This window comes from Ranitomeya imitator, chromosome 9, assembly GCF_032444005.1.
Source record: "Ranitomeya imitator isolate aRanImi1 chromosome 9, aRanImi1.pri, whole genome shotgun sequence".
NCBI lineage: Eukaryota > Metazoa > Chordata > Amphibia > Anura > Dendrobatidae > Ranitomeya > Ranitomeya imitator.
In genome coordinates, this window is record NC_091290.1 from 133,339,025 (window position 1) to 133,363,630 (window position 24,606).

Consider the following 24,606-nt stretch of genomic DNA (forward strand, 5'->3'; position numbering starts at 1 on the left):
ATATGTATATATATATATATATATATATATATATATATATATATATATATATATATACATGTACTTAGGTGTCCCATACGATATTCTTTACTTTTTAATCATGTTATTTTTAATATTTATTAATAAATATTGACCCCCTTATTGTGATGCATTATGTACCTACCTGTAGCCTTTCCTGTATTTTAGAACTGCTATATTAATTTTATAGACCCTATTCCAGGCAATAAATAATAATTAAAGTCGTTTTTCTACATTTACAAAAATGTATTTCGATGCCCAGAAAAAGTTGCTCGTAGATTTGCAATTCTACCACTAGGTGGCAGCATGATAAGGAATTTACACGAGTCACTATCCCCACCTAGTGGCCAGAGTGTGTATGACATGTCAAAAATCTGGCACATGCGCAGTGTCAAACTCTTCCGTGCTCGTTCTTGAATTTAACGTGCTCGCCACCCCCCGGATGTGAGGTGGAGCCATGTCCCGTCGGGCCTTGAGGAGGCTGCGAGGGGATCAGAGGGGGCAAGAGGAACCTGGTGGCCCTGATGAGTTAGAGGAGGAAGAGGAACCTCTACAGCCCGAGCCACGGAACCGGAAAAACAAGGGGAACCGCAAACTGTTGGAAGAACGGGGCCTGAGTAATCCATTCCAGCTGGTGTGTACTGCCATCTGGTGGCGGGGCCGAGGAACTGCGGCTGTCAGGAGTAATGCTGTGTAGAGTCAGGCTGTGATTTCCCTTATTAACCCCTTCCCACCATGGACATTTTTCATTATTATGCTTTCATTTTTTTTTCTCCGAGAGCCATAACTAATAACAGTTACTTAGTTACATAAAGGGACCTGCAATCATCCGATTTTGTATTATCTATATAGTGTCGGTGTATAACTTATTTTCAACAGATCACAGACGCAGATGAAGACCCCCGGAGTGACCCCGACACTGGCCGGTCGGCTCAGTCCAGACTTACAGATGAAGATGAGCCCAATAGAGAAGAAAAGCCTGACAATGACCCCTGTGAGGCGGCGGCGGCTCAGGTGCGGACCCCCAGTAATGCTCTGTGTTCCCAGTCATGTCCTTCACAACTTCTTACATTTCTGCTTAATTCTCTTTTCAGAACGGTTCCAGTAATAAAACAAAGAAGAAGAAAAAGAAAAGGAAAGCAAAGAAGTCTGCAGCCGCTGATGGTCAGGTACGACGGCCTCTCCAGATAATGGAGACTGTATTATATGTAGTATTGATCACTGGGGAAGGAACGGCTCACATGGCGGGCATGGAATTACATTACTCACACGCCATCATCCAGCCCTATAACTGACCCTATAACTGTGGGATAACATCAGCACAAACACTGCGCCCCCACCAGGAGCATGCATGCAGCCGTACATCACCAAGCACAATGTAGAGTATGGGATGGAGTGGTGTAAAGCCGCCACCACTGGACTCTGGAGGAGATGTGACGGATCCCCCTTCTCTGATGGAGGAGTCTGGGTTTGGTGATTCTAGGAGACGTTACCCCCTGACTGCATTGTGCCCCCTGTACAGAAGGTGGATAATGCTATGGGCTGTTATCAGGGGTCGGCATTGGGCCCTTAGTTGTAATAAAGGGAAATGTTAATGCTTTAGCACAAGACATTGTGGACAATTGTAGCTTTGGGGAAGACCCTTTTCTGTTCCCATAAAGACATGTTCGGCAGAGTTTGGTGGATGAACGTGACCGGCCACACACAGCTCAGCCCTATGCAACACCTTTTGGGATGAACGAGAGCTGAGCCTGTGAGCCCGGCCTCTCCACAACATCAGGGTCTGATCTCACAAATGCTCTTATGGACGACAGGGCAAAAAAATCACACATAAACCTCCAAAATCTGGTCTCCCTATGCGTTCATTAATGGAATATCTTAAATCTGGTGCTGGTATTGTGGAGATGGCCCAATGCTTTTCTCCACATACTACATCGCCAATGTGGGGCTGCTGTCACAGGGCGGGTACAGTATATGTTCTGGCTCCCTTTGTATATACATATGCCCTAGTAATAAATGGTGAGATCCCTTCCTGATCACTTCGACCTATATGCCGGGTTCATCTCTTCATTATACTATGTGCTGTCGTTTATTTGCATATTGTTATTGTGCAGAAAATGACTTGCTTTCATTTTTTTTTTTTTTTTTCCTGACCACGTGCAGCCAGATGGTGCTGCGGAGGGCGGCGATGAGATCGGGGACATCGACAGTATTTTAGAGAAGATAGAAAACGGTAATGGAATTACGCACCAGGTTCAGAACGGGAGTAACGCAGACAGCCGTCCTCTGCTATATGTGGAGCACAGGTACCGACAGACAGCTCTTCTGTTATAGGGGTCTTCATCAAGGGAAATGGTCTACCTATAGGGAGCATAACCCAACTGTCTGTCTGGGGCTCTCCGGGATATAACCTTAATGGACCACCGATGTGGGATTGGTCACAGTCCAACCCCTGGAGCCCACCTCGATCAGTCTATGGACAGCAAGTCCTGTTGAAATGACGAGCCGTATCCACTTCTATGGCTTCCTCCGCTGTGTGTCAGGTCACATTAGGGTCCATATCCGTCCCAATATCGTTGTAACCTGATGTGTTTCTCTTTGTAGGAACCTGAACCCCGAGACCGAGCTCAAGAAATTTTTTGGATCTCGAGCAGTTCTGGGCGATCAGAGGTGGGTTGTGACAAGACAGGGCAAGTCTATGGGTCCGTGAAAAGAAACAGATAGTACTCAGATGCCATCTGTGTACCATGGAGTGCGGTCTGATTTTTCACGGATTGTTACATAAGAGAAGGTGTAGAAACTTTTTTTTTTTATGTACGAGAAAAACTGGACAGAAATTACTGATTAAACTTGGACAGTTTTTCTTGTACATATAAAAATCCTGACATGTAAATGAGCCCTTAGCATTGGAGACAGGGAGGAAAGCATCCAAGTCTTCCGAGAGGGCAGATTACAAAGGCTATAAGCTGGAATGAAAAGCACATACAAAGCAGTTTATAGGGAGGGATTACACAGACTGTATGTTAAACCAAGGGCAAACTGTAACACACACTCCTCAACATTAGATTCCTCGTGAGCGGTAGAAGAAATCACTCCAGAAATGAAGCTGTGCTAACACAAGAGAGAGGGAAGACAGACAGACCACACATCCAGCATGTATTACTCAGAGGGACACTCGCGACCATTACTTTAAATGAACCCTAATATATCGCCTTTCACATCACAGACCGCGTCAGAGACAACGGCTGCATCACCGGAGCACGTGGTTGACGTCGGCAAAGAACACATGGCCGAGATTCAGTAAAACAGGTGAGTTCTGCTCCAGGTAAGTGACAGTGCCAGTGCCGCCTGTCTCGGGTCACGCTGCTCACTCTTAGTTGATATGACGTCTTTCTTAGGGATTACTATGAGCCTTCTAGAGACCAAGCGAGGGGTCCAGTATTTCGCCTTCGAGCACCAGAGAGATTATCAGCAGGTTCAGTTCAAGTTTCTGGATGCGGTGGAGTCAATGGATCCCAATAACATTGTGGTAAGCTACGCTGTTAACCCTTTCCATCCAGATTCCTTTTTAGGACATAAATTTGGTCTTAATGGCACTTTATCGGTGTGTCCATTCTCTTCTGTAGCTGCTCCTCCAGATGAACCCCTATCACATAGACTCCTTGCTACAGCTCAGCGATGTGTGCCGGCTACAGGAGGACCAGGAAATGGCGCGGGATTTAATTGGTAATAGCCCAGTCTTGCCGAATTTCATTGTATAGGTTGGTAATAATGTGACGGTGGATCCTTAGGGTTATTAATATTGTTTTTACTTTTTTCGCAGAGCGAGCGCTCTACAGTTTGGAGTGTGCCTTCCATCCGGTTTTTAGTTTGACCAGCGGGACTTGCAGGCTGGATTACGTCCGATCAGAAAACAGGTCTGATACCGCTGCTACAGTATTCTTTCAGGTGGACAGATTGTTCTTTTTAACGGGGTTGGGCCAAGATAGCAAGATCATTTGGTAATCACTGCTGCTCCCACCTCCTGGGACCCCCTCTGATCACAAGCCCATGGCTCTGGAGTGCCCTTTAAGAGTGGAGCAATGGTCAGACGTGCGCACCGACACTCCATTCATTTTCCATGGGACTCCCAGAAATAAGAAGGCTGCCATCAGCCATTTCTGCCACACTTTTTTGCAACAAGGAACTTGTAACAATGAGATGAAGCTAGTGATGTTTGTTTTTGTACCCTTTGTCCATAGAGGGTTTTTCTTGGCTCTTTTCAAGCACATGATGTTCTTGGAGAAGCGAGGCTGCCTCCGGACGGCACTGGAGTTCTGCAAACTAATCCTCAGGTGAGTAAGCAAAGGTAGCGTCATCCGCTGTCACGGGGTGGAGGAAGCTCAGGCGACTTATACATAATGTGATAAATAGACAAACTTTAAATCACTTTAATAATAAATAGTGTTGTCCTTCCCCAAAAAAATCACTTTATAATACCGGCCACTAGATGTCACCCTTCTGTGTAATTTGCCGTCAAGTGTATTCCATCTCTATGATGTGATTACAGGAAGTGGGAGGGCGGGTCTTTGTATCTGTCCAGGAAGTGGGAGGGCGGGGCCTTTGTAACTATACAGGAAGTGGGAGGGCGGGCCTTTGTATCTGTGCAGGAAGTGGGAGGGCGGGCCTTTGTATCTGTGCAGGAAGTGGGAGGGCGGGCCTTTGTATCTGTGCAGGAAGTGGGAGGGTGGGCCTTTGTATCTGTGCAGGAAGTGGGAGGGCGGGCCTTTGTATCTGTGCAGGAAGTGGGAGGGCGGGCCTTTGTATCTGTGCAGGAAGTGGGAGGGCGGGCCTTTGTATCTGTGCAGGAAGTGGGAGGGCGGGCCTTTGTATCTGTGCAGGAAGTGGGAGGGCGGGCCTTTGTATCTGCAGGAAGTGGGAGGGCGGGCCTTTGTATCTGTGCAGGAAGTGGGAAGGCGGGCCTTTGTATCTGTGCTGGTAGTGGGAGGGCGGGCCTTTGTAGCTGTCCAGGAAGTGGGAGGGCGGGCCTCTATATCTGTGTAGGAAGGGCCTTTGTATCTGCCCAGGAAGTGGGAGGGCGGGCTTCTATATCTGTGCAGGAAGGGCCTTTGTATCTGCGCAGGAAGTGGGAGGGCGGGCTTCTATATCTGTGCAGGAAGGGCCTTTGTATCTGCCTAGGAAGTGGGAGGGCGGGCTTCTATATCTGTGCAGGAAGGGCCTTTGTATCTGCGCAGGAAGTGGGAGGGCGGGCTTCTATATCTGTGCAGGAAGGGCCTTTGTATCTGCGCAGGAAGTGGGAGGGCGGGCTTCTATATCTGTGCAGGAAGGGCCTTTGTAGCTGTCCAGGAAGTGGGAGGGCGGGCCTCTATATCTGTGCAGGAAGGGCCTTTGTATCTGCGCAGGAAGTGGGAGGACGGGCTTCTATATCTGTGCAGGAAGGGCCTTTGTATCTGCGCAGGAAGTGGGAGGGCGGGCTTCTATATCTGTGCAGGAAGGGCCTTTGTATCTGCCCAGGAAGTGTGAGGGCGGGCTTCTATATCTGTGCAGGAAGGGCCTTTGTATCTGCCCAGGAAGTGGGAGGGCGGGCCTTTGTATCTGCTCAGGAAGTGGGAGGGCGGGCTTCTCTATCTGTGCAGGAAGGGCCTTTGTATCTGCCCAGGAAGTGGGAGGGCGGGCTTCTATATCTGTGCAGGAAGGGCCTTTGTATCTGTGCAGGAAGTGGGAGGGCGGGCCTTTGTATCTGTGCAGGAAGTGGGAGGGCGGGCTTCTATATCTGTGCAGGAAGGGCCTTTGTATCTGCCCAGGAAGTGGGAGGGCGGGCTTCTATATCTGTGCAGGAAGGGCCTTTGTATCTGTGCAGGAAGTGGGAGGGCGGGCTTCTATATCTGTGCAGGAAGGGCCTTTGTATCTGCCTAGGAAGTGGGAGGGCGGGCTTCTATATCTGTGCAGGAAGGGCCTTTGTATCTGCGCAGGAAGTGGGAGGGCGGGCTTCTATATCTGTGCAGGAAGGGCCTTTGTATCTGCGCAGGAAGTGGGAGGGCGGGCTTCTATATCTGTGCAGGAAGGGCCTTTGTAGCTGTCCAGGAAGTGGGAGGACGGGCTTCTATATCTGTGCAGGAAGGGCCTTTGTATCTGCGCAGGAAGTGGGAGGGCGGGCTTCTATATCTGTGCAGGAAGGGCCTTTGTATCTGCCCAGGAAGTGTGAGGGCGGGCTTCTATATCTGTGCAGGAAGGGCCTTTGTATCTGCCCAGGAAGTGGGAGGGCGGGCCTTTGTATCTGCTCAGGAAGTGGGAGGGCGGGCTTCTCTATCTGTGCAGGAAGGGCCTTTGTATCTGCCCAGGAAGTGGGAGGGCGGGCTTCTATATCTGTGCAGGAAGGGCCTTTGTATCTGTGCAGGAAGTGGGAGGGCGGGCCTTTGTATCTGTGCAGGAAGTGGGAGGGCGGGCTTCTATATCTGTGCAGGAAGGGCCTTTGTATCTGTGCAGGAAGTGGGAGGGCGGGCTTCTATATCTGTGCAGGAAGGGCCTTTGTATCTGCCCAGGAAGTGGGAGGGCGGGCTTCTATATCTGTGCAGGAAGGGCCTTTGTATCTGTGCAGGAAGTGGGAGGGCGGGCCTTTGTATCTGTGCAGGAAGTGGGAGGGCGGGCTTCTATATCTGTGCAGGAAGGGCCTTTGTATCTGCCTAGGAAGTGGGAGGGCGGGCTTCTATATCTGTGCAGGAAGGGCCTTTGTATCTGCGCAGGAAGTGGGAGGGCGGGCCTCTATATCTGTGCAGGAAGGGCCTTTGTATCTGTGCAGGAAGTGGGAGGGCGGGCCTTTGTATCTGTGCAGGAAGTGAGAGGGTGGGCCTTTATCTGTCCAGGAAGTGGGGGGGCAGAGCTTTGTTTACTAGACGTGGAGGCTGGGCTAGCCTCTACAGTAAGTGGGGCCAGTCTTTGCCTCTGCTTTTACTGTTCTGTCTGTTAAACTCACACAGGCATTAAGTTCAGGGCTGGTAAACAATTGGCCAAAGGCTGGAGCAATGCTTGCTGCGAAATGAGGGGAAAGGAAAGTTCCAGCGCTTACTGTGCTGGTAAAATGCCACTGAGGAATTGTCCGATATAAAAGCTTGAATGGCCAGGTAGAGTGTAGGATAATGAAGATAGTTTCTAGACATATTAGACCGGTATGTGCACGTTCTGGAAGATGAAAGCGGCAATACCAGAGGCCAGGCACGCTTTCCACAGGATCCTGACAATGTAACTTATATTACTAGACTGAACAATGTGACTTAATCGCTGCCGTTATTTTTTTGCAGTTTTGATCCTGAGAATGACCCGCTGTGCATGCTGCTGCTGATCGATTACCTGGCTCTGCGTGCACGGGAGTTCCTGTATCTTGTCCGGATGTTTGAGGAGTGGGAGGTGAGTACGTCGGAGGGAACACGGCGTCTGTAAATCAGCTGCTGCTTACATTTCATTATCGTTTTTGGTATGACAATCCTTTGTTTTTTTCAGGCTCATCGGAATTTATCCCAACTTCCCAACTTTGCTCTTTCTGTCCCGTTGGCTCTCTTTCTGTACGGTCAGCAGGAAGAGGTGTCGGAGCAGGAGCAGCTGAACAAGTACAACCGAGCATCGCTCCTCCTGCAGCAGTCACTCATCATGTTCCCGGGGAGTAAGTGTCCCGTCCATGGGGAATATTCCTCTTTTTATACACGCGGCTACGGTTTTTGGTTTGTCCTTTTTTCATATTTGTTCTTTTACTTTGTATATCTTCGCAAAAGATCCAGATTTAATCCCTTTTTTTGCAGTATGTATAAAAAAAAACATCCTTCTTATGATCTAGAAATAATCAGCAAGTTGTTTACTGTCTCTAGTTCTTTCATTGTATAATATTGTCTTGCTGATTGTCTCCAGAATTATTGTTTTCCCCTGCTATATTTACTGAAGGTCGCTGTGATTTTCTTTTTCTTTGTGCTGCAGTTCTCATTCCACTTCTTGATACCTGTGGTATTCAGCCCGATACTAATGTCTCTTCACATCCATTTTTCGGAGCTGTGGCCCAAATAAGGTGGGTAACGTACATTCCCTGTAGTCAGTGCGTCTGAGATGCCCCCCTGTATCGGTGCTTATACGTTTGCAAATGCTGTCACCGCTCTAAAACAAGACTTTGTGGGTATTACAGTGTCGCCATCTTTCCCGGCAGATGATGGCTGTGACAATCAGCCGTCATCTGCTGTGATAATCAGCCATCATCTGCCTCTAATGGCTGATAACCTATTAAATGAAGCTGTCAATCTCTGACAGCGACATTTAATGCTCTCCGGCAGTAGAGCGCATCAATCTACACACCCGTGTCAATCTATCGGCCACTTTTATTCCCCATTGTATGATTTAACAGTCCAGTCTGTCAAAATATGAAATCAATTAATCCGATTTTTAAATAGCGCAATGAGAAAAGAATCGAAAAGCCAAATTCGACCCCCACAAAATCTGCAATAAATTCAATGAGTAGAAGTCAAAACTGTGTATCCAACACAAAATGGTATCATTAACAAACGTCAAATCAGGGCGCAAAAAATAAGCCTCATTGACCAAAAATTGAAAACGTTAGGGGTCTCGGAAAATGGCGACACAAGCGAAGGGAAAAAGGAAAATAGATATTCTGCTGACCCAAATGGAGTAAAGCTGCAATACCAGACACAACCCATGGAGCGGAGGGGCGCTGTTTTTTTTTTATAATTCTTTTTATACATTCGACTTTGCAGCCAGCCTCTTGCCCTATCCCAGTTGACCTCTCTGTATATTGGAAGATGTCAAGGCCTCTGGAAGGATCCTGCGGTCATGTGCTGGTTGGAGCAGAACGTCCGAGAAGTTTTGCACAAGGTTGACAGTAATGACCCAGTCGTGAAGGAGTGTGAGCTCAGGTAAGAACACATGAACTTTTTTTTTCTTTTTTTTTAAATTCTTTTAGTACCTTTTTTGTTTATTTTCCTGGAGCAATGACGTCAATCACGTGTATCACTTCTAAAGACAATGGTCATATGGATGTACGACGCATCATCATCACTCCAGGAAGGTAAAAGACAGACACAGAGGACCAGATCACCAGTGCTGCTGGACCGGCTGGGATTTAACTGCTAAGGAATATTTTGCTTTTGGTTATTTTTCTGCTTTGTTGATGGGCGTGACTGCTGACGTTATACTGATTGACAGCTGGCTCCCCGCAGTTAGGCAGCAGGGAGCTGTCTGCAAGTCGTTATGATGTCAACAGAGCGGTAAAGAAGCCGCTGCTCTGTCGACATGACGTCAGCGGAAGCCACTAAATGCTGGCAGAGATCAGTGTTGGGGACAGTAACAGATAGCTAGCATGTTGGTTCTTAGACCCACAATTAAAAGTGTATATTGTCCTGGAGAACTTCTTTAAGAAAAGATCCATATTCTTTAAACTCTCCGAAAAGCCAACATTCAAGATCTTGGGAAGGTTTTATGATCTATTCTGGAAGCAAAGTTGATCGGCTGTAAATATAAATGAGTTCTTCGGGCAGAAGGGGGTGCTACTGTATGAAAATCGGAGGATCGGCTATGTAAGATGTTAGTTTGGCCGGTTGTAGCTCCGGCATATTGATGAGCCCGCAGCCTTGGATCTCTGCCAGGTATATTCCGGGATTCTGCATTATCTTTTGGCAGTAAGTGTCGGCTATAAAAACAACTAAATGATATTTCCCCCCATATCTAACTCTGCGAATGCACTTCTATAGCAAAGTCCAAGTTATTTAGGAAGTTATGGCGCAGAATATCCCATTTTTGCTGTTAAGGAGTCAGGCTGCGAGGAGGCTAAACATCTGGGAACAAGAGGCCATAGATGAGATGAAAGCGTTATCTCCAGATATAAATAGCAGAGCCGTCCTGCGCTTGCAGGATTTAGTAAGACTTGTGATTGTTGCACACTTTTGTTTTGCTTATTCCATCGCCAGGAGAAAGACTCGATATCAGAGCGCCCCCCGGAACATCCATCGTCATGTCATCCTGTCTGAGATCAAGGGAGCAAACTTTGCGCTGCCTCTGGTGAGTGCCCCACCGTTCATTGTGTGATCAAATTGAAGACGAGGGCGGATTTTGTCATTTTTACTGCCCTCACCTCTTCTCCTTTTCCAAAAATTTCATTCTCTAAGATCATAATGTTCATAATATCACAAAATATCAAGAGTTTCTTGGTACAGTGAGATGTCATTGCAAACAAAGCCTCTTTTCGGGAGCTCAGAGAATACTAAGAATCTAGAATTTACCGTTTGTTTTTTTTTGTCCCCCACTCCCCCCTCCCCCCCCCCAAGCCAGCGCTCTTAATTCCATAAAGATGCCCTTGGTGTCTAGTTAAAGGGGGTTTTGCTGGGAAAGTTGTTGTTATATACTTTTACTAATTTTTATTGATTTTTTTTTCCTCTGAGAGGAGAAAGTGGGTACAATTGGCAATTTTGCAGTTACGATGCGGTTTCCATAAGTTTTTTTTTTTTTTTTTTTTTTTTTTTTTTCCAATATACTTTCATTACAAAAAATATTTGGTTTGATTGCCCTCTGCCTTGTCAAACTCTGGTAAGACTAAGCACAGCAAAAGGACACAAGGTAGTTACACTGCATCAGCAAGGTGTCTCCCAGGCAAAGATTTTAAAGCAGACTGGAGTTTCAGGATGGGCTGTTCAAGCTCTTTTGAAGAAGCACCAAGAAACGGTCAACATTAAGGGACCGTAGATGTAGTGGTCGGCCATGGAAAATTAGTGCAGCAGGTAAGACATACAATGATTACTTCCCTTCAAAATCAGAAGATGTCCAGCAGTGCCATCAGCTAAGAAATGGCAGCAACTATTGGAACCTAGGTACACCCATCTACTGTTCTGAGAAGTCTGGTCTGAAATGGTCTTCATGGAAGAAAATCAGACCTTCGACATGGAAAGAAGGCCAAGCAGCTCAACTCTGCAAAAACATAAGAACTGGGATACAGAACATTGGCAGCAGGTGATGGCAAAATATGAAATTTCTCCTTCGCCTCATTGGGGGACACAGACCATGGGTGTACGCTGCTGCCACCAGGAGGCTGACACTAAGTAATACAAAGAAAGTTAGCTCCTCCCCTGCAGTATACACCCTCCTGCTGGCCCCCAGCTAACCAGTTCTTGCTTAGTGTCCGTAGGAGGCACACGGACGGGTCTGCTATTCAGACCCAAAGAATTTACCTTTTTACCTTTTTTACCTTTTACAACGGACGAAGGGGGCGACGGATTCTTTCATGGTCCGATCTCCCCCGAACCAACAACAGGCGAGCACGGGAGTTTCACCTCTCCGTATCCTCTCCTGCGACGTGGGAAGCCACTGCCTGAGCTGATTTTAGGGGCGACGGGCCCCTTCATGGGCACCGATCTCCCCCCTCCCTTATCAGACGAGCACTGAAGTTTCACCTTCAGTATCCTCCTCTGCAGCCAGGCCTATTGCCGGACATTCAGCCCTGTCCACCAGGTTTTACCCTCGGCTGTACAGAGGCACCTTCCAACGTGGCGTCCGAGCAGCCCCCACTGCATCACCACTGAAAAAGCGGATGATGGAAGGAGGCAGACGGTTCCTCTCCACCCCTCTTCTGCAGGGATGGTGGATGGAGGCTCCCCAACCCCTACACCGTCCTATCTTCCCTGGCTCAGCTCTACCTGCAGCATGGGGTAAGTGCACGTGAAAAATTGAGTTTTCTGGCGGTCATAGGTGGGCTCCATAGCCCCAGGGTCCCCACAGAGCTTAGCGGTCCTTTCCCCTTCAGTCCGCGGGTGCGCGCCAGCCGAGTCTATAAATTTAGTCCCCGGCTTCAGCCCTGTTTAGGCCGCATTCCGGGAAGCCCCGCCCCCCGCCTGCATCACTCTAGCGGCTCCGCCCCCCTATTCTAGCGCTTCTCATGCAGGACGAGATCTCGGCGGCCATCTTCTCCCTGAGCCCAGGAGTTTCCGGTCCCTAGTTCTTCTGGAAGGGGCTGCTGCCGGCGGTTTTCAGCGCTGTAGTCGGCGCTATTCCAGTCGGGGGACTCAGAATCCCGGTAAGGTGAATTGCTCCCTTCCCCCGCAGCCCCGCACGTCCGGCAGCATAAAGGGTCTAACATCACGGTTTTTATATACTTGGGACCTGCATTCTCTCGGGTCCCCTGGTCTTTGAGTCTCATGTCCGGTGGCCGCTGGGCTTGACTCGTGTCCAGTAGCCGCTTCAATGCCCAGTGGTCGCTGGGCTTATAGGTGCTGCTACTGAACGGAGATTTATTGGATCCGTTATTGAATGCTGTGTTCCAACTACTCGGAAGTTCGAGCCCAACTTTCCCCAGTTTTTTCCATGGTGTTTCTCATAAACCCTTGACCTGCATTTCCTGGTCTTAAAGGGACTCTGTCACCTGAATTTGGCGGGACTGGTTTTGGGTCATATGGGCGGAGTTTTCGGGTGTTTGATTCACCCTTTCCTTACCCGCTGGCTGCATGCTGGCTGCAATATTGGATTGAAGTTCATTCTCTGTCCTCCATAGTACACGCCTCCGCAAAGCAATCTTGCCTTGCGCAGGTGTGTTCTATGGAGGACAGAGAATGAACTTCAATCCAATATTGCAACCAGCATGCAGCCAGCGGGTAAGGAAAGGGTGAATCAAACACCCGAAAACTCCGCCCATATGACCCAAAACCAGTCCCGCCAAATTCAGGTGACAGAGTCCCTTTAAGGGTTCCCTAGTTTAAAAGGGGCATATTACCAGCAGAGCCGGTCACATTTCTCATAGTTCTTTATCAATTTAGCTCAGGAGCCTTCGCTGCCGCCTATTCCGGCTCCTCCCAGAGTACCTAGTTCCCCTCATGGGGTCCCAGCTCTGGCATAATCTTTAAAAAAAAAATGCCCCGGTCTTGTCAAGCATTCCTGGTCTTAAAGGAGCATGACCAGCATTCCCGGTCTTAAAGGCACACGACCAGTATTCCTGGTCTTAAAGGCACATGACAAGTATGCCCTGGCCTTAAGGGCACGTGACCAGCATGCCCTGGCCTTTAAGGCACTTGGCTAGTATGCCCTGGCCTTGAAGGCACATTACCAGTATTTCCTGGTCTTATTGTCTCATGACCAGTATGCCCTGGTCTTAAATGCACGTGACCAGTACTCCTCGGTCTTAAACGCTAGTGAGCAGTATGCCCTGGTCTTAAACTCCCATGACCAGTACGCCCTGGTTTTTAAAGGCACATGACCAGTATGCTCTGGTCTTAAAGGCACATGACCTGTATGCCCTGGTCTTAAGGCGTTTGTCCAGTATGCCGTGGTGTTTAAAGGTGACCAGTACGCCCTGCTCTTTAAGGATCTCGACCAGTATGCCCTGGTTTTAGAGACACGTGACCATTATGCCCTGGTCTTAAAGGCACATGTCCAGTATACCCTGGTCTTAAACGCAAATGACCAGTAGGCCCTGGTTTTAAGGGCCCATGACCAGTATGTCTTGGACTTAAAGGTGCATGTCAAGTTTGTCCTGTTTCTTAAAGGCACATGACCGGTAGGCCTTGGTTCTTAATGGCACATGACGCACAGGAACTGTATGTCCTCCTCTTAAAGGCACAAGACCAGTATTCCCTGGTCTTAAAGGCGCATGACTAGTATTGACTGGCCTTAAGGGCACATCAGCAATCCTAAACTGGTCTCCCTATCTGAACTCTGGAGCACTCAACATGCTCCCTATCCTACAATGTGAGTCGTCGGCTAGCAAGGGCCGCTAGTATTCTTGAATAACGTACAGGTTCTAGAAAATGGAAGTTTTCTTTTCCTGATCTCTCCCCCATGTTTTGTTGAGAACAATGCGGAATATGGATCGGATATTGCCTTGATTTGCCAGAGCTTCTGAGAAAGAGGGACTCTCTCTCTTTATATCATCAACAGGTTGACGGGCGATGCACTGGACAGAAACCTCTAAGTTGGATGCCATTCCGGGTCGGTTTTTTATGGCGACTGGTCCTTTAAGGGGCTCCGATTTCCGCCCACACCTTCAACAGACGAGCATATGGATTGTCGCCTCCGTGTATTCTCTTCTGCATTCAGGCCTAACGCCAGACAACCTGCCCGGTCCACTCGGGGACTTCTACTCTGAGGATGTACGGAGGCACACATTTTTGGTGTCCAAGCACTCCCCCCCCCCCCCCCCTTTCTATCATCACTATTTAGCGGATGATGCAAGAAAGCGGACGATTCCTCTCCGCGTCCCTGTTAAGAGGACGGTGGATTGAGGGTTCCTAATTTTTCTACTCTGCACGACGATGGCTAGAGACCTGCTGGTCGCAGTCCCGCATTCTACCTCTTGGCAGATTATCCGGGTAGAGTTTCTTGTGGTATACCTACCAGTATCCCTGCCTGATGTATCATCATTTAAGATACCACAGACGGTCGGATAGCAAACCTAGTTCGTTCCGTCTTGTGGTTTCGGGTTCAGCGCTTTTCCCTCCCTTAGCCGCCACATGGGTTGCTTGACCAATAGTCTCCTGGTCAGAGACCTTAACTACTTCGTCTTCAACAATATAGCCGGCCAATCTAATTTTCTGAGCGGGAGACTAGCAAGGGATCGTATCTCCTCTACAGACCCAACCAGCAGTGGAAGCATTGCCCAGGATAGCCTAGATCTAAGGGATCTTGGTTCCTAAATGGAGGGAATCTAACAACCTTGGTCAAGGTCCTCCCTTTTTCTTATGGAGTCCCTGCGCTCAGTTATTACTTCATCAGAAAGAGGTGGACTTTTCTGGCATCCTTAGACATTCGGGATTCTTACCTTCACATGCCTATTTCTTTCCGCTACAACAATCTCTTCACCTTTCCATTTGCGAACAGCATTTTCTAGTCTCGTTCTTGTCCTCCGGCCTGGCTACCACACCAGAATGGTCGCAAGGGTCATGTCGGTTGTCGTGTGCTTCTTGCACCCTAGAAGCTTGGTTGTCCTGCTCTATTTGGTCGACTTTGTAGCTGCTCTTCTAGGACTACGCTGAGTCGTCTATATCTCTTGCAATACCCTTTCTCTGGGCTGGCAGCTGAACTTAGACAAGTTTCTTTTCCTCTTTCCCAGTTCAGCAGATCCTCTTTGAGGATGATCCTGCTCACGCAGGATGATTATTCTCTCTCGAGTCAAGGTCGTGGCTCTTCTCCAGAGAGCTTGCGCACTTGTTCTCTCATTCCCTCGGTTCATTCAGTTCGCTAGGAGGGTTCTGAGGAATTGGACAACAATGGAAGCAGTTTCCTTCGCTGTGCTTGTTTTCTGCAAATCTATCAGGCTTTCAAAGAGTATTCTCTGAGCTCCTTCCTCTCCCAGAGCCTTCTCCTGATCCAATGGCCATTGGGGGAATTCCAAGGCCAGTCTTCTTCTCCCTATCATTTCTCTGGAGTTCTGAACGGTACGTCTAATCCTACAGCAGGCCCACTTACTTTAGGCGGGTCTTCAGTTGGATATCGCCACGGCTGTGCCACTCGTTAACCATCTAGCAAGTACCCACAGTCAAGCGCCATGGCCCAGGTATCTCTCTCTCTACTGATGAGCCGAGATCTTTCATTCAGGGATCTCAACAGTACTTATCCCTGGAGTAGAGCTCTGGGCGGCAGACATATTCAGCCGTCAGGGTTTTCTCCTCTAGTGAGTGGGAACTTCACTCGGAAGTCTTCCATCGGATCTGCCTTCACTGGACTACTCCAGATGTAGGTCAGATGGCGTCCAAGCTGAACGCCAATGTACTCCGATTCATGGTTTGGCCTTGACTTCCAAGACCATCACAGTGCATGCTCTGTTCTTCCACGGTACCAATTTCTATATCTCCTCTTCTTCTACTTCTGAGATCTTTTCGGAAGCAGGAAGGGCTCCAGGGATCCCGGGAGAACCGCACTGACCATGTCAGGGTTTGCTCGCTTACTGTTCTTCTAGTTTTCCGTCTTATTGTGACAAAACTGGAAAGATGGACTTTCTCGCAGGGAGCTTTAACCTGTAGTTCTTCCTTTCCGCGTACCGTTAGATCCGTGGGACCCTAACGTTCCTGGGCATCTGACAGTGGACTTCTTTTTTGGATCCGGACAGCCTTCACTATCAGGGAAGGTCTCGTCCCTTCTTTCTCTGCGTTCTTGTCCTACTGATGAGTCTTCGGAACTCGACGTTCTGTTCTTTGACTTTTTTCCTTATTACCTCAAGGCAGGGTTGCCCTCAGGACATCCCCTTCCCTCATTGCCAAGGTGGTATTGTATTCCCACTGTTGCAGGGGAATCGTTCTCTCATTTCTTTCGATTCCGCTCCACACACCTCGGAAGGGATCCTCCGTAATCTGGAAGAAGTGAGTACTTCGAGTGGGTACGTATCGAGAATGGCGTCCTGCCAAGGGTTGGACGCTTTACTTGGCTTTCTCGATGGTAAGTAGGCTTCCTGACGGTCGCAGGAAGGGTCTAGCCGTTTCTTCGGCCAGGTTAGCCTGGTGGATTGTTTTCTCCATCCAGGAGTCCTTCCGAGCTAGATTTCAGCCTATTTCCCTGTCTGAGGGCTCTAGGTTCCAGACTTCGGCAAGCACGACCGCAAGCTTGCGAACTCCTCCAGTCCGCATACATTCTTGAAGCACTTTTATTCACATACTTCTACAGATGTGAGTCGGGGCAGGCGGACCTTGCAGGCCGCGGTGGCGCACTTGTAAGTAGCGGTTACACGGCCTGATCTGATGTTGTCCCCACCCAGGGACTGCTTTGGGACGTCCCATGGTCTGTGTCCCCCAATGAGGCGAAGGAGAAATAGGGATTTTTGTGTACTCACCGTAAAATCCTTTTCTCCGAGCCATTCATTGGGGGACACAGCTCCCACCCTGTTATTAGCTTATGCTTTATTTTACCTTTTGATATGTTTTATACTCTCATTTATAATGTTACATGCTATACGTTTATATGTTGCTATTGATCTCCTACTGCTTTTGCACCGAACTGGTTAGCTGGGGGCCAGCAGGAGGGTGTATACTGCAGGGGAGGAGCTAACTTTCTTTGTATTACTTAGTGTCAGCCTCCTGGTGGCAGCAGCATACACCCATGGTCTGTGTCCCCCAATGAATGGCTCGGAGAAAAGGATTTTACGGTAAGTACACAAAAATCCCTATATTCAGGTGTAACCCAACGGCTTGGAGAGCAGCACAATAATGAAGGTATACAGACAGCAATGAAACAGGGTGGAAGGTCCTTGCAAGTTTGGGGGCTGCACTTATCAATCATGCACAACCACCAGGGAGACGTCTGCTTCCAAATTTATTCTGCATCAGGACAATGACGCCAAACATACAACCAATGTCATTAAGAACTTTCTTCAGCATAAAAAAGACCAAGGAAACCTGGAAGTGCTACTTCAAAAACAAAGTGATGGTGAATTTAGGCTGTGAGCCCCAATAGAGACAATGGTGATGATGTCTGTAAAGTGCGCTGCGGAAATAATGACAGTATATAAGCGTGTAAAATAAATAAAACTATGAAATATGGCCCCAACAGATGTCTGATCTCAGTCTGTTTGGGATCACACGAGGAGTCAAAAGGATTTGCACAAGCCACATCCACAGAAGATCTGTGGTCAGTTCTTCAAGGTATTTGGAACAACCTCTTGCTGTGCAAGTGTAACTAGAAGAACTGATGAAGGAACTAGATGGCGGTCACCAAATATTCTTGGAATTTAGATTTCTCTCTTGTTTACACATTTAAAAAAAACTATTTAAGGCCATGTTCACACAGTGCGTTTTTTACTGCGGAACCGCAGCGGTATTGCCGCTGCGGTTCCGCAGCAGTTTTCCATGCAGGGTACATAACAATGTAACCCTATGGAAAACAGTCACTGCTGTGCACATGGTCCGTAATTTCGTTTAAAAAGCCGCGCAGAATAGCTGCGGCAAAAAAGAAGGAGCATGTCACTTCTTTTTCCTGAACCGCAGTGGTTCTGCACCCATAGACCTCCATTGTGAGGTCAAAATCGCAGTAAAACCCGCAGATCAAAAATATATCTGCGGGTTTTACTGCGATTTGATGTGCAGAACCGCTGCAGCAGGAAGTGCGGGGGAGCGGGCGGAAGTGCGTGGGCGGAGTGTGGCTGCCCCCCCGTGCTCCGATCCCGCCCCCCCGTGCTCCGATGCCCCCCCCCCCCCCGTGCTCCGATGCCCCCCCCGTGCCCTAATCTCCCCCCCTTATACTTACCCGGCGTCCCGGTGTCCGTCCGGCCGTCTTCTCCCTGGGCGCCGCCATCTTGCAAAATGGCGGGCGCATGCGCAGTGCGCCCGCCGAATCTGCCGCCCGGCAGATTCGCTCCAAAGTGCATTTTGATCACTGAGATAGGTTATATCTCAGTGATCAAAATAAAAAAATAGTAAATGACACCCCCCCACTTTGTCACCCCCATTGGTAGGGACAATAAAAAAATTAAGAATTTTTTTTTTTTTTTTTTTTTCACTAAGGTTAGAATAGGGGTAGGGGTAGGGGTAGGGTTAGGATATTTTCAGCCATTTTAGCCCTAAAAAGCTTCCTAGGAAACACACAGTCTCTGCATAGAAAACTGCATAAAAAAAGGATAAAAAAACGCATCAAAAAACGCATCAAAAAAGGCATCAAAAAAGGACAAAAAAAGGACCAAAAAAAGGACCTGCGTTTTCTGCCAAGAGCTGCAGTTTTTTAAAAAAAACTGTCCTGAAAAAAAAAGGATGGAAATCCTGAACGTGTGAACATACCCTAACACTTCCAGTTTTCAAAACATTCTTACTTTGCAGCATAATATATTTATTTTTCTTGTTAATTGTATTGTGGGGCACAAGAACCTGAATATACACCCCGATACTAGGAGGCTTGACACTATGTGAACAAAAAAAAAAAATTGCCTCCACCTGGGGTCTATTTCCTCTCCTGCAGCTCCGTTTTAGCCTAGTGTCCGCAGACTAGGAAGAAGAATCCTGTATCAGGTATTTTCCTAGGTGGTGTGGATGTCTTCCACCTTATGTCAGCATCCCAGAGAGGACACGCTGCGCTCCACAATAGTGTACCTCCCTGCGAACGCCATTCTAAGCCTATCTCCCAAACCCTGTGGAAGCTGCCAAAGCAGAATGTCAGTATCCCTACAATAGTGAGAGGCCACCGATAGTATCAGAAGGATGAGCATAATCTTCCTCTGTTTAGGGTCTGTCCCCTGTGGTGTCTCTCTCTTATTTATTCCCAGGGCTGCCACTAGAAATTTCGGGGCCCCATACTGGCAAAATTTTCGGGGCCCCTTGAAACTCCGCCCAGGCTCCACCCCAGCCCCGCCTCCAGGCTCCACCCCACGAACTGTCCACAGTACCACCGCTCTCTCTTGGAAAATCTCCACTTCTCACCTATCACACATTGACAGTTCCCATCACCAGATCACACATATAGCCGGCAGCTTTTGTTTTGGCCAAAAGATTTTTTAAGCCGCCACCACAACAAGGTAGACACTTTTGGCCGGGCCCTACTCTACTGTAACCTACTAAATATTTGTTAAAATATGCAATACAATTTAGGTATATTTTTATTTATTTTTCAATTTTTAAAATGACCTATAATACTACATACAAGGAACAAATACCACAGCACTATGACCAGATGACATATTACCACCACAGTGATCGAATAATATAAAATACAAGGAACAAATACCGCTACACCATGACCAGACCGCATATTACCACCAATGACTGAATACTACAATACTGATCAGTAATAAAAAAAAAAAACACAATACTATCACCATCAGTGCCATTATACACAGGAGATCTGTAATTAGTAAGCAGTGTCTGTGTACAGGTAATACAGTGATCACCGGTGACATTACACACAGGAGCTCTGTATATAATGTATAGGTAATACAGTGATCACTGGTGACATTGTACACAGGACCTCTGTATATAGTATACAGTGTATAGTGTCAGTGTATAGGTAACACTGACTCACCAGTGACGTCTCTAGGTGAAGTCCTTCATCTTTCATCCAGCACAGACCGCCATCACTTCATCCAGCCAGGACTCGTCTCTGCAGGAAATAAAAGTTATCTCGAGTTCCGCTTGTAGAACACATTACTTATTTTCCCAACTTCTACATTACACCACATGAAGAAGGCAACATAGTATCACTCTACACAGTAACAGGACCGCCCCCCCATTTAAAACAGTATACTCAAAAAATAAAATAAATACATCACTGCAATAATAATATCCCTTAATTAGCCCCTATGGTAATATTCGCCATCCTAGCCCCCGTGTGTCTCATTCCAGGCTCCAGCCATATGTTCTCCCATTCTGCCCTCATGAGTATCCATTCTGCCCCATATGATCTCCCCATCCTGCCCCATCTGTCTCCATCGTATCCATCCTGCCCCATCTGTCTCCAATCTTGCTGCCCCATCTGTGTCCAGCACTCTGCCCCATCTGTGTCCAGCACTCTGCCCCATCTGTGTCCAGCACTCTGCCCCATCTGTGTCCAGCACTCTGCCCCATCTGTGTCCAGCACTCTGCCCCATCTGTGTCCAGCACTCTGCCCCATCTGTGTCCAGCACTCTGCCCCATCTGTGTCCAGCACTCTGCCCCATCTGTGTCCAGCACTCTGCCCCATCTGTGTCCAGCACTCTGCCCCATCTGTGTCCAGCACTCTGCCCCATCTCTGTCCAGCACTCTGCCCCATCTCTGTCCAGCACTCTGCCCCATCTCTGTCCAGCACTCTGCCCCATCTCTGTCCAGCACTCTGCCCCATCTCTGTCCAGCACTCTGCCCCATCTCTGTCCAGCACTCTGCCCCATCTCTGTCCAGCACTCTGCCCCATCTCTGTCCAGCACTCTGCCCCATCTCTGTCCAGCACTCTGCCCCATCTCTGTCCAGCACTCTGCCCCATCTCTGTCCAGCACTCTGCCCCATCTCTGTCCAGCACTCTGCCCCATCTCTGTCCAGCACTCTGCCCCATCTCTGTCCAGCACTCTGCCCCATCTCTGTCCAGCACTCTGCCCCATCTCTGTCCAGCACTCTGCCCCATCTCTGTCCAGCACTCTGCCCCATCTCTGTCCAGCACTCTGCCCCATCTCTGTCCAGCACTCTGCCCCATCTCTGTCCAGCACTCTGCCCCATCTCTGTCCAGCACTCTGCCCCATCTCTGTCCAGCACTCTGCCCCATCTCTGTCCAGCACTCTGCCCCATCTCTGTCCAGCACTCTGCCCCATCTCTGTCCAGCACTCTGCCCCATCTCTGTCCAGCACTCTGCCCCATCTCTGTCCAGCACTCTGCCCCATCTCTGTCCAGCACTCTGCCCCATCTCTGTCCAGCACTCTGCCCCATCTCTGTCCAGCACTCTGCCCCATCTCTGTCCAGCACTCTGCCCCATCTCTGTCCAGCACTCTGCCCCATCTCTGTCCAGCACTCTGCCCCATCTCTGTCCAGCACTCTGCCCCATCTCTGTCCAGCACTCTGCCCCATCTCTGTCCAGCACTCTGCCCCATCTCTGTCCAGCACTCTGCCCCATCTCTGTCCAGCACTCTGCCCCATCTCTGTCCAGCACTCTGCCCCATCTCTGTCCAGCACTCTGCCCCATCTCTGTCCAGCACTCTGCCCCATCTCTGTCCAGCACTCTGCCCCATCTCTGTCCAGCACTCTGCCCCATCTCTGTCCAGCACTCTGCCCCATCTCTGTCCAGCACTCTGCCCCCCATGTGTCCAGCACTCTGCCCCCCATGTGTCCAGCTTTCTGCCCCCCCCTGTGTCCAGCTTTCTGCCCCCCCCGTGTCCAGCTTTCTGCCCCCCCCGTGTCCAGCTGTCTGCCCCCCCCCTGTGTCCAGCTTTCTGCCCCCCCCTGTGTCCAGCTTTCTGCCCCCCCCCTGTGTCCAGCTTTCTGCCCCCCCCCCCCCCCCTGTGTCCAGCTTTCTGCCCCCCCCTGTGTCCAGCTTTCTGCCCCCCCCGTGTCCAGCTTTCTGCCCCCCCCGTGTCCAGCTTTCTGCCCCCCCCTGTGTCCAGCTTTCTACCCCCCCCTGTGTCCAGCTTTCTGCCCCCCCCCCCTGTGTCCAGCTTTCTGCCCCCCCCCCCCGTGTCCAGCTTTCTGCCCCCCCCTCTGTGTCCAGCTTTACTGCCCCCTCTGTGTCCAGCCTTCTGCCCCCCGTGTCCAGCTTTACTGCCCCCCTGTGTCCAGCGGCCTTCTGCCCCCTCTGTGTCCAGCTTTACTGCCCCATCTGTGTCCAGCCTTCTGTCCCGGGCCCGCATGTCAATAGCGTACAGCTGTAGCGCCGGCCGCTGCTAAGGGCCCGGTTCAGCCTGCGGCTGCCGGTAGGGGCCCGGTGAGCAGGTAAGAGGGGGCCCGATGCGGGCCCCCTCTGCTCACCGGGCCCCATACGCCAGTCACGGCTGTAATGCCCTGATGGCGGCCCTGTTTATTCCACCCGGGCCATCCTTCTTTCCCTATGTGGATGATCAGTTGGTGAAGGTTCCGTCCATGGAGGAGAATCGGTGCAGTCTCCAAAGCACCTTGGCTTCCTTGGTGTTCTTCAGTTAATCATCAACAAAGTAATATTTGATGCCATCCTATCGCCTGGAATGTCTAGAATGACCTTCAACACCTGGGTGGGTGCAGATGGAAACCTCATGCTTCATCTGTTTTATTCCATGAGGGTTCTGAGCAGGATGGTCTTGATTTTCGAGGCGTGCACTTTGCCCAGTTTCACACACTGCTGCTTCAACATTCTATTTTATCTCTATAAAACAAATCATTAGACTCCTTACTGTTTCCGTCTTTCTGCTACACTCCACAAAGACCTTCTTTGGAGGGTGCCCCGAATCTTTTTTTCTGGCAGATTGTCTCTCCTCCTTCAATGGCAGATGGTGACAGCCAGCATGAGTCTAGTGGCTGTGGAGCAGTGTTCAACCAAGACCACTGAGGAACTGAGAACTACTGGAACTGAGAGCCAACTTCTGTCTTTTTCTGGTCCCTCCTCCTCAAGAACCGCCTGCTTCGACTACAGACCAAGAAGTTAACTGCAGTGGCCCACCTGAGCCATCAGAAGCCGTTCCTCATGAGGGAAACTGCTAGGATTATTCTGTAATGAAGCTCCATGTTGCAGCTTTCTCCGCGATTTCCATTCTTGGCGTGTGAAGCTGGACCACAGACTTTCTGAGCTGAGAAACTCCGGATCTGGGGGAGGAGATGTCTTCAGCCAATTATTCCTTCGCTGGAGCACCCTGGATGTGAACATCATCTCCTCTCTAACACTAGGTCTCAACATTCGTTGCCAGGTCCTGAGGGTCTTGCAGATGAAACTCTGGTTGGTCCATGTTCAGAGGTCCCTCTGCTCTATATCTTCCCTTATTTTCTTCTGCTTCCCTGTGTTCTCAAACAGATCAAGGTAGAAGATGCTCCGGCGATCCTGATAGCGGTGAACTGGCCTCACCGAGCATGGTACTCTGACCTTATCAAACTAGTTGCAGATGCTCCATGGCCAGGTCCAGGTCCCGTATTGTATCTCACTGCACTTCTGCCTATGGTCAATGGTGTAGCTATTGAGGCCGAGGTACTGAGTTCGCAAATATCATTCTGACTGTTTTTAACATTGTGACCATTCTGTTGACTCAGAAGCTGCAATCTGCTATTTCCATCCCATGATTCTCACCATTCCTAGTATTCTTCCTTTCTTCACGCTAGTCTGGATGCAATCCTCACCTCCTTGAAAGAATGGGTTTCTGTCCTCTCCATAATCTTTCAGCACACGCTAGTTTTTTCACAAACCGATTAAGACCTTGGTTGGCTAATTACTCATCTCCTTAAAAGTGCATGGTGTAGCCCCAACATTTTTAACCTTGTTGTGTCTGCATTCCTATAGGCCTCCTTGATCCTTTCCACAACATATCCCCATTTCCATTCATGGAAGGTGGCCAAAACCCACATATGGGGGTGCCTAAGCTTGCTGCCCTTTTCCTGCGGACTCCCTTCCTTGTTCTTGTCAGAACAAGATGATCTTGCGCCCTGGGCCATTCTTCTAAAGGTTGTTTCTGCCTTCCTCAATGAGGACATCATCCTTTTTCTCATCTCTATCTCATCCTCGTGAGTATTGTCTCCATCATCTGAATCTGGTTAGGGCCTTTCAATGTTCCGATTCGCTTTTCAAGAGTCGTTCAGCCTCCAATACGACCATTTCCAAATGGATCACGTCTGCTATTGTGGATTCTTACAAGACCAAGGTCAAATCTCTGCCTTTTCGAGTCACAGCTCATTCCACATTGGCGGTCGGGGTCTTCTGGGCTTCCATGTTTTTGGCTTTCGTCCACACCTTTTCTCAAGCTCTACAAACGCTGCTAGCTCTATGGCTTTTACTGATGCCAGTTTAGGGCGTAGGGTACTGCATGTTGCTATCTGCTAGATGGTCCACATGGTCTTCTGTTGTTTTTTTTCCCACCCATTAGGACTACTTTAGGATGTCCCACAGTCCTGTGTCACCACCACATTCTGATCGGACACCGACTGTTCTGATAGTTTGTAATTTTGTTATGAGGCATTTTTTTATTTTCTACAGGACCCAGTCACATTGCAGACATTTATAGACCCTACTAATTCA

General features: G+C 49.0%; 1 protein-coding gene across 1 annotated transcript in view; it reads left to right on the forward strand.

Moving 5' to 3' along the window:
* The first annotated feature begins 435 nt into the window (after window positions 1-435).
* TCF25 (transcription factor 25) overlaps window positions 436-24,606 on the forward strand; it is a 33,997-nt gene continuing 9,826 nt past the window's right edge. Inside the window, exons 1-15 of the mRNA XM_069739011.1 lie at window positions 436-652; window positions 898-1,032; window positions 1,113-1,187; window positions 2,182-2,324; window positions 2,623-2,688; window positions 3,245-3,327; window positions 3,417-3,547; window positions 3,645-3,744; window positions 3,842-3,935; window positions 4,260-4,352; window positions 7,317-7,422; window positions 7,516-7,675; window positions 7,984-8,071; window positions 8,769-8,927; window positions 9,978-10,068. Coding sequence (XP_069595112.1) covers window positions 476-652; window positions 898-1,032; window positions 1,113-1,187; window positions 2,182-2,324; window positions 2,623-2,688; window positions 3,245-3,327; window positions 3,417-3,547; window positions 3,645-3,744; window positions 3,842-3,935; window positions 4,260-4,352; window positions 7,317-7,422; window positions 7,516-7,675; window positions 7,984-8,071; window positions 8,769-8,927; window positions 9,978-10,068 — 1,701 coding nt within the window. The 5' untranslated portion in view covers window positions 436-475. The remainder of the gene's footprint in view (window positions 653-897; window positions 1,033-1,112; window positions 1,188-2,181; window positions 2,325-2,622; window positions 2,689-3,244; window positions 3,328-3,416; window positions 3,548-3,644; window positions 3,745-3,841; window positions 3,936-4,259; window positions 4,353-7,316; window positions 7,423-7,515; window positions 7,676-7,983; window positions 8,072-8,768; window positions 8,928-9,977; window positions 10,069-24,606) is intronic.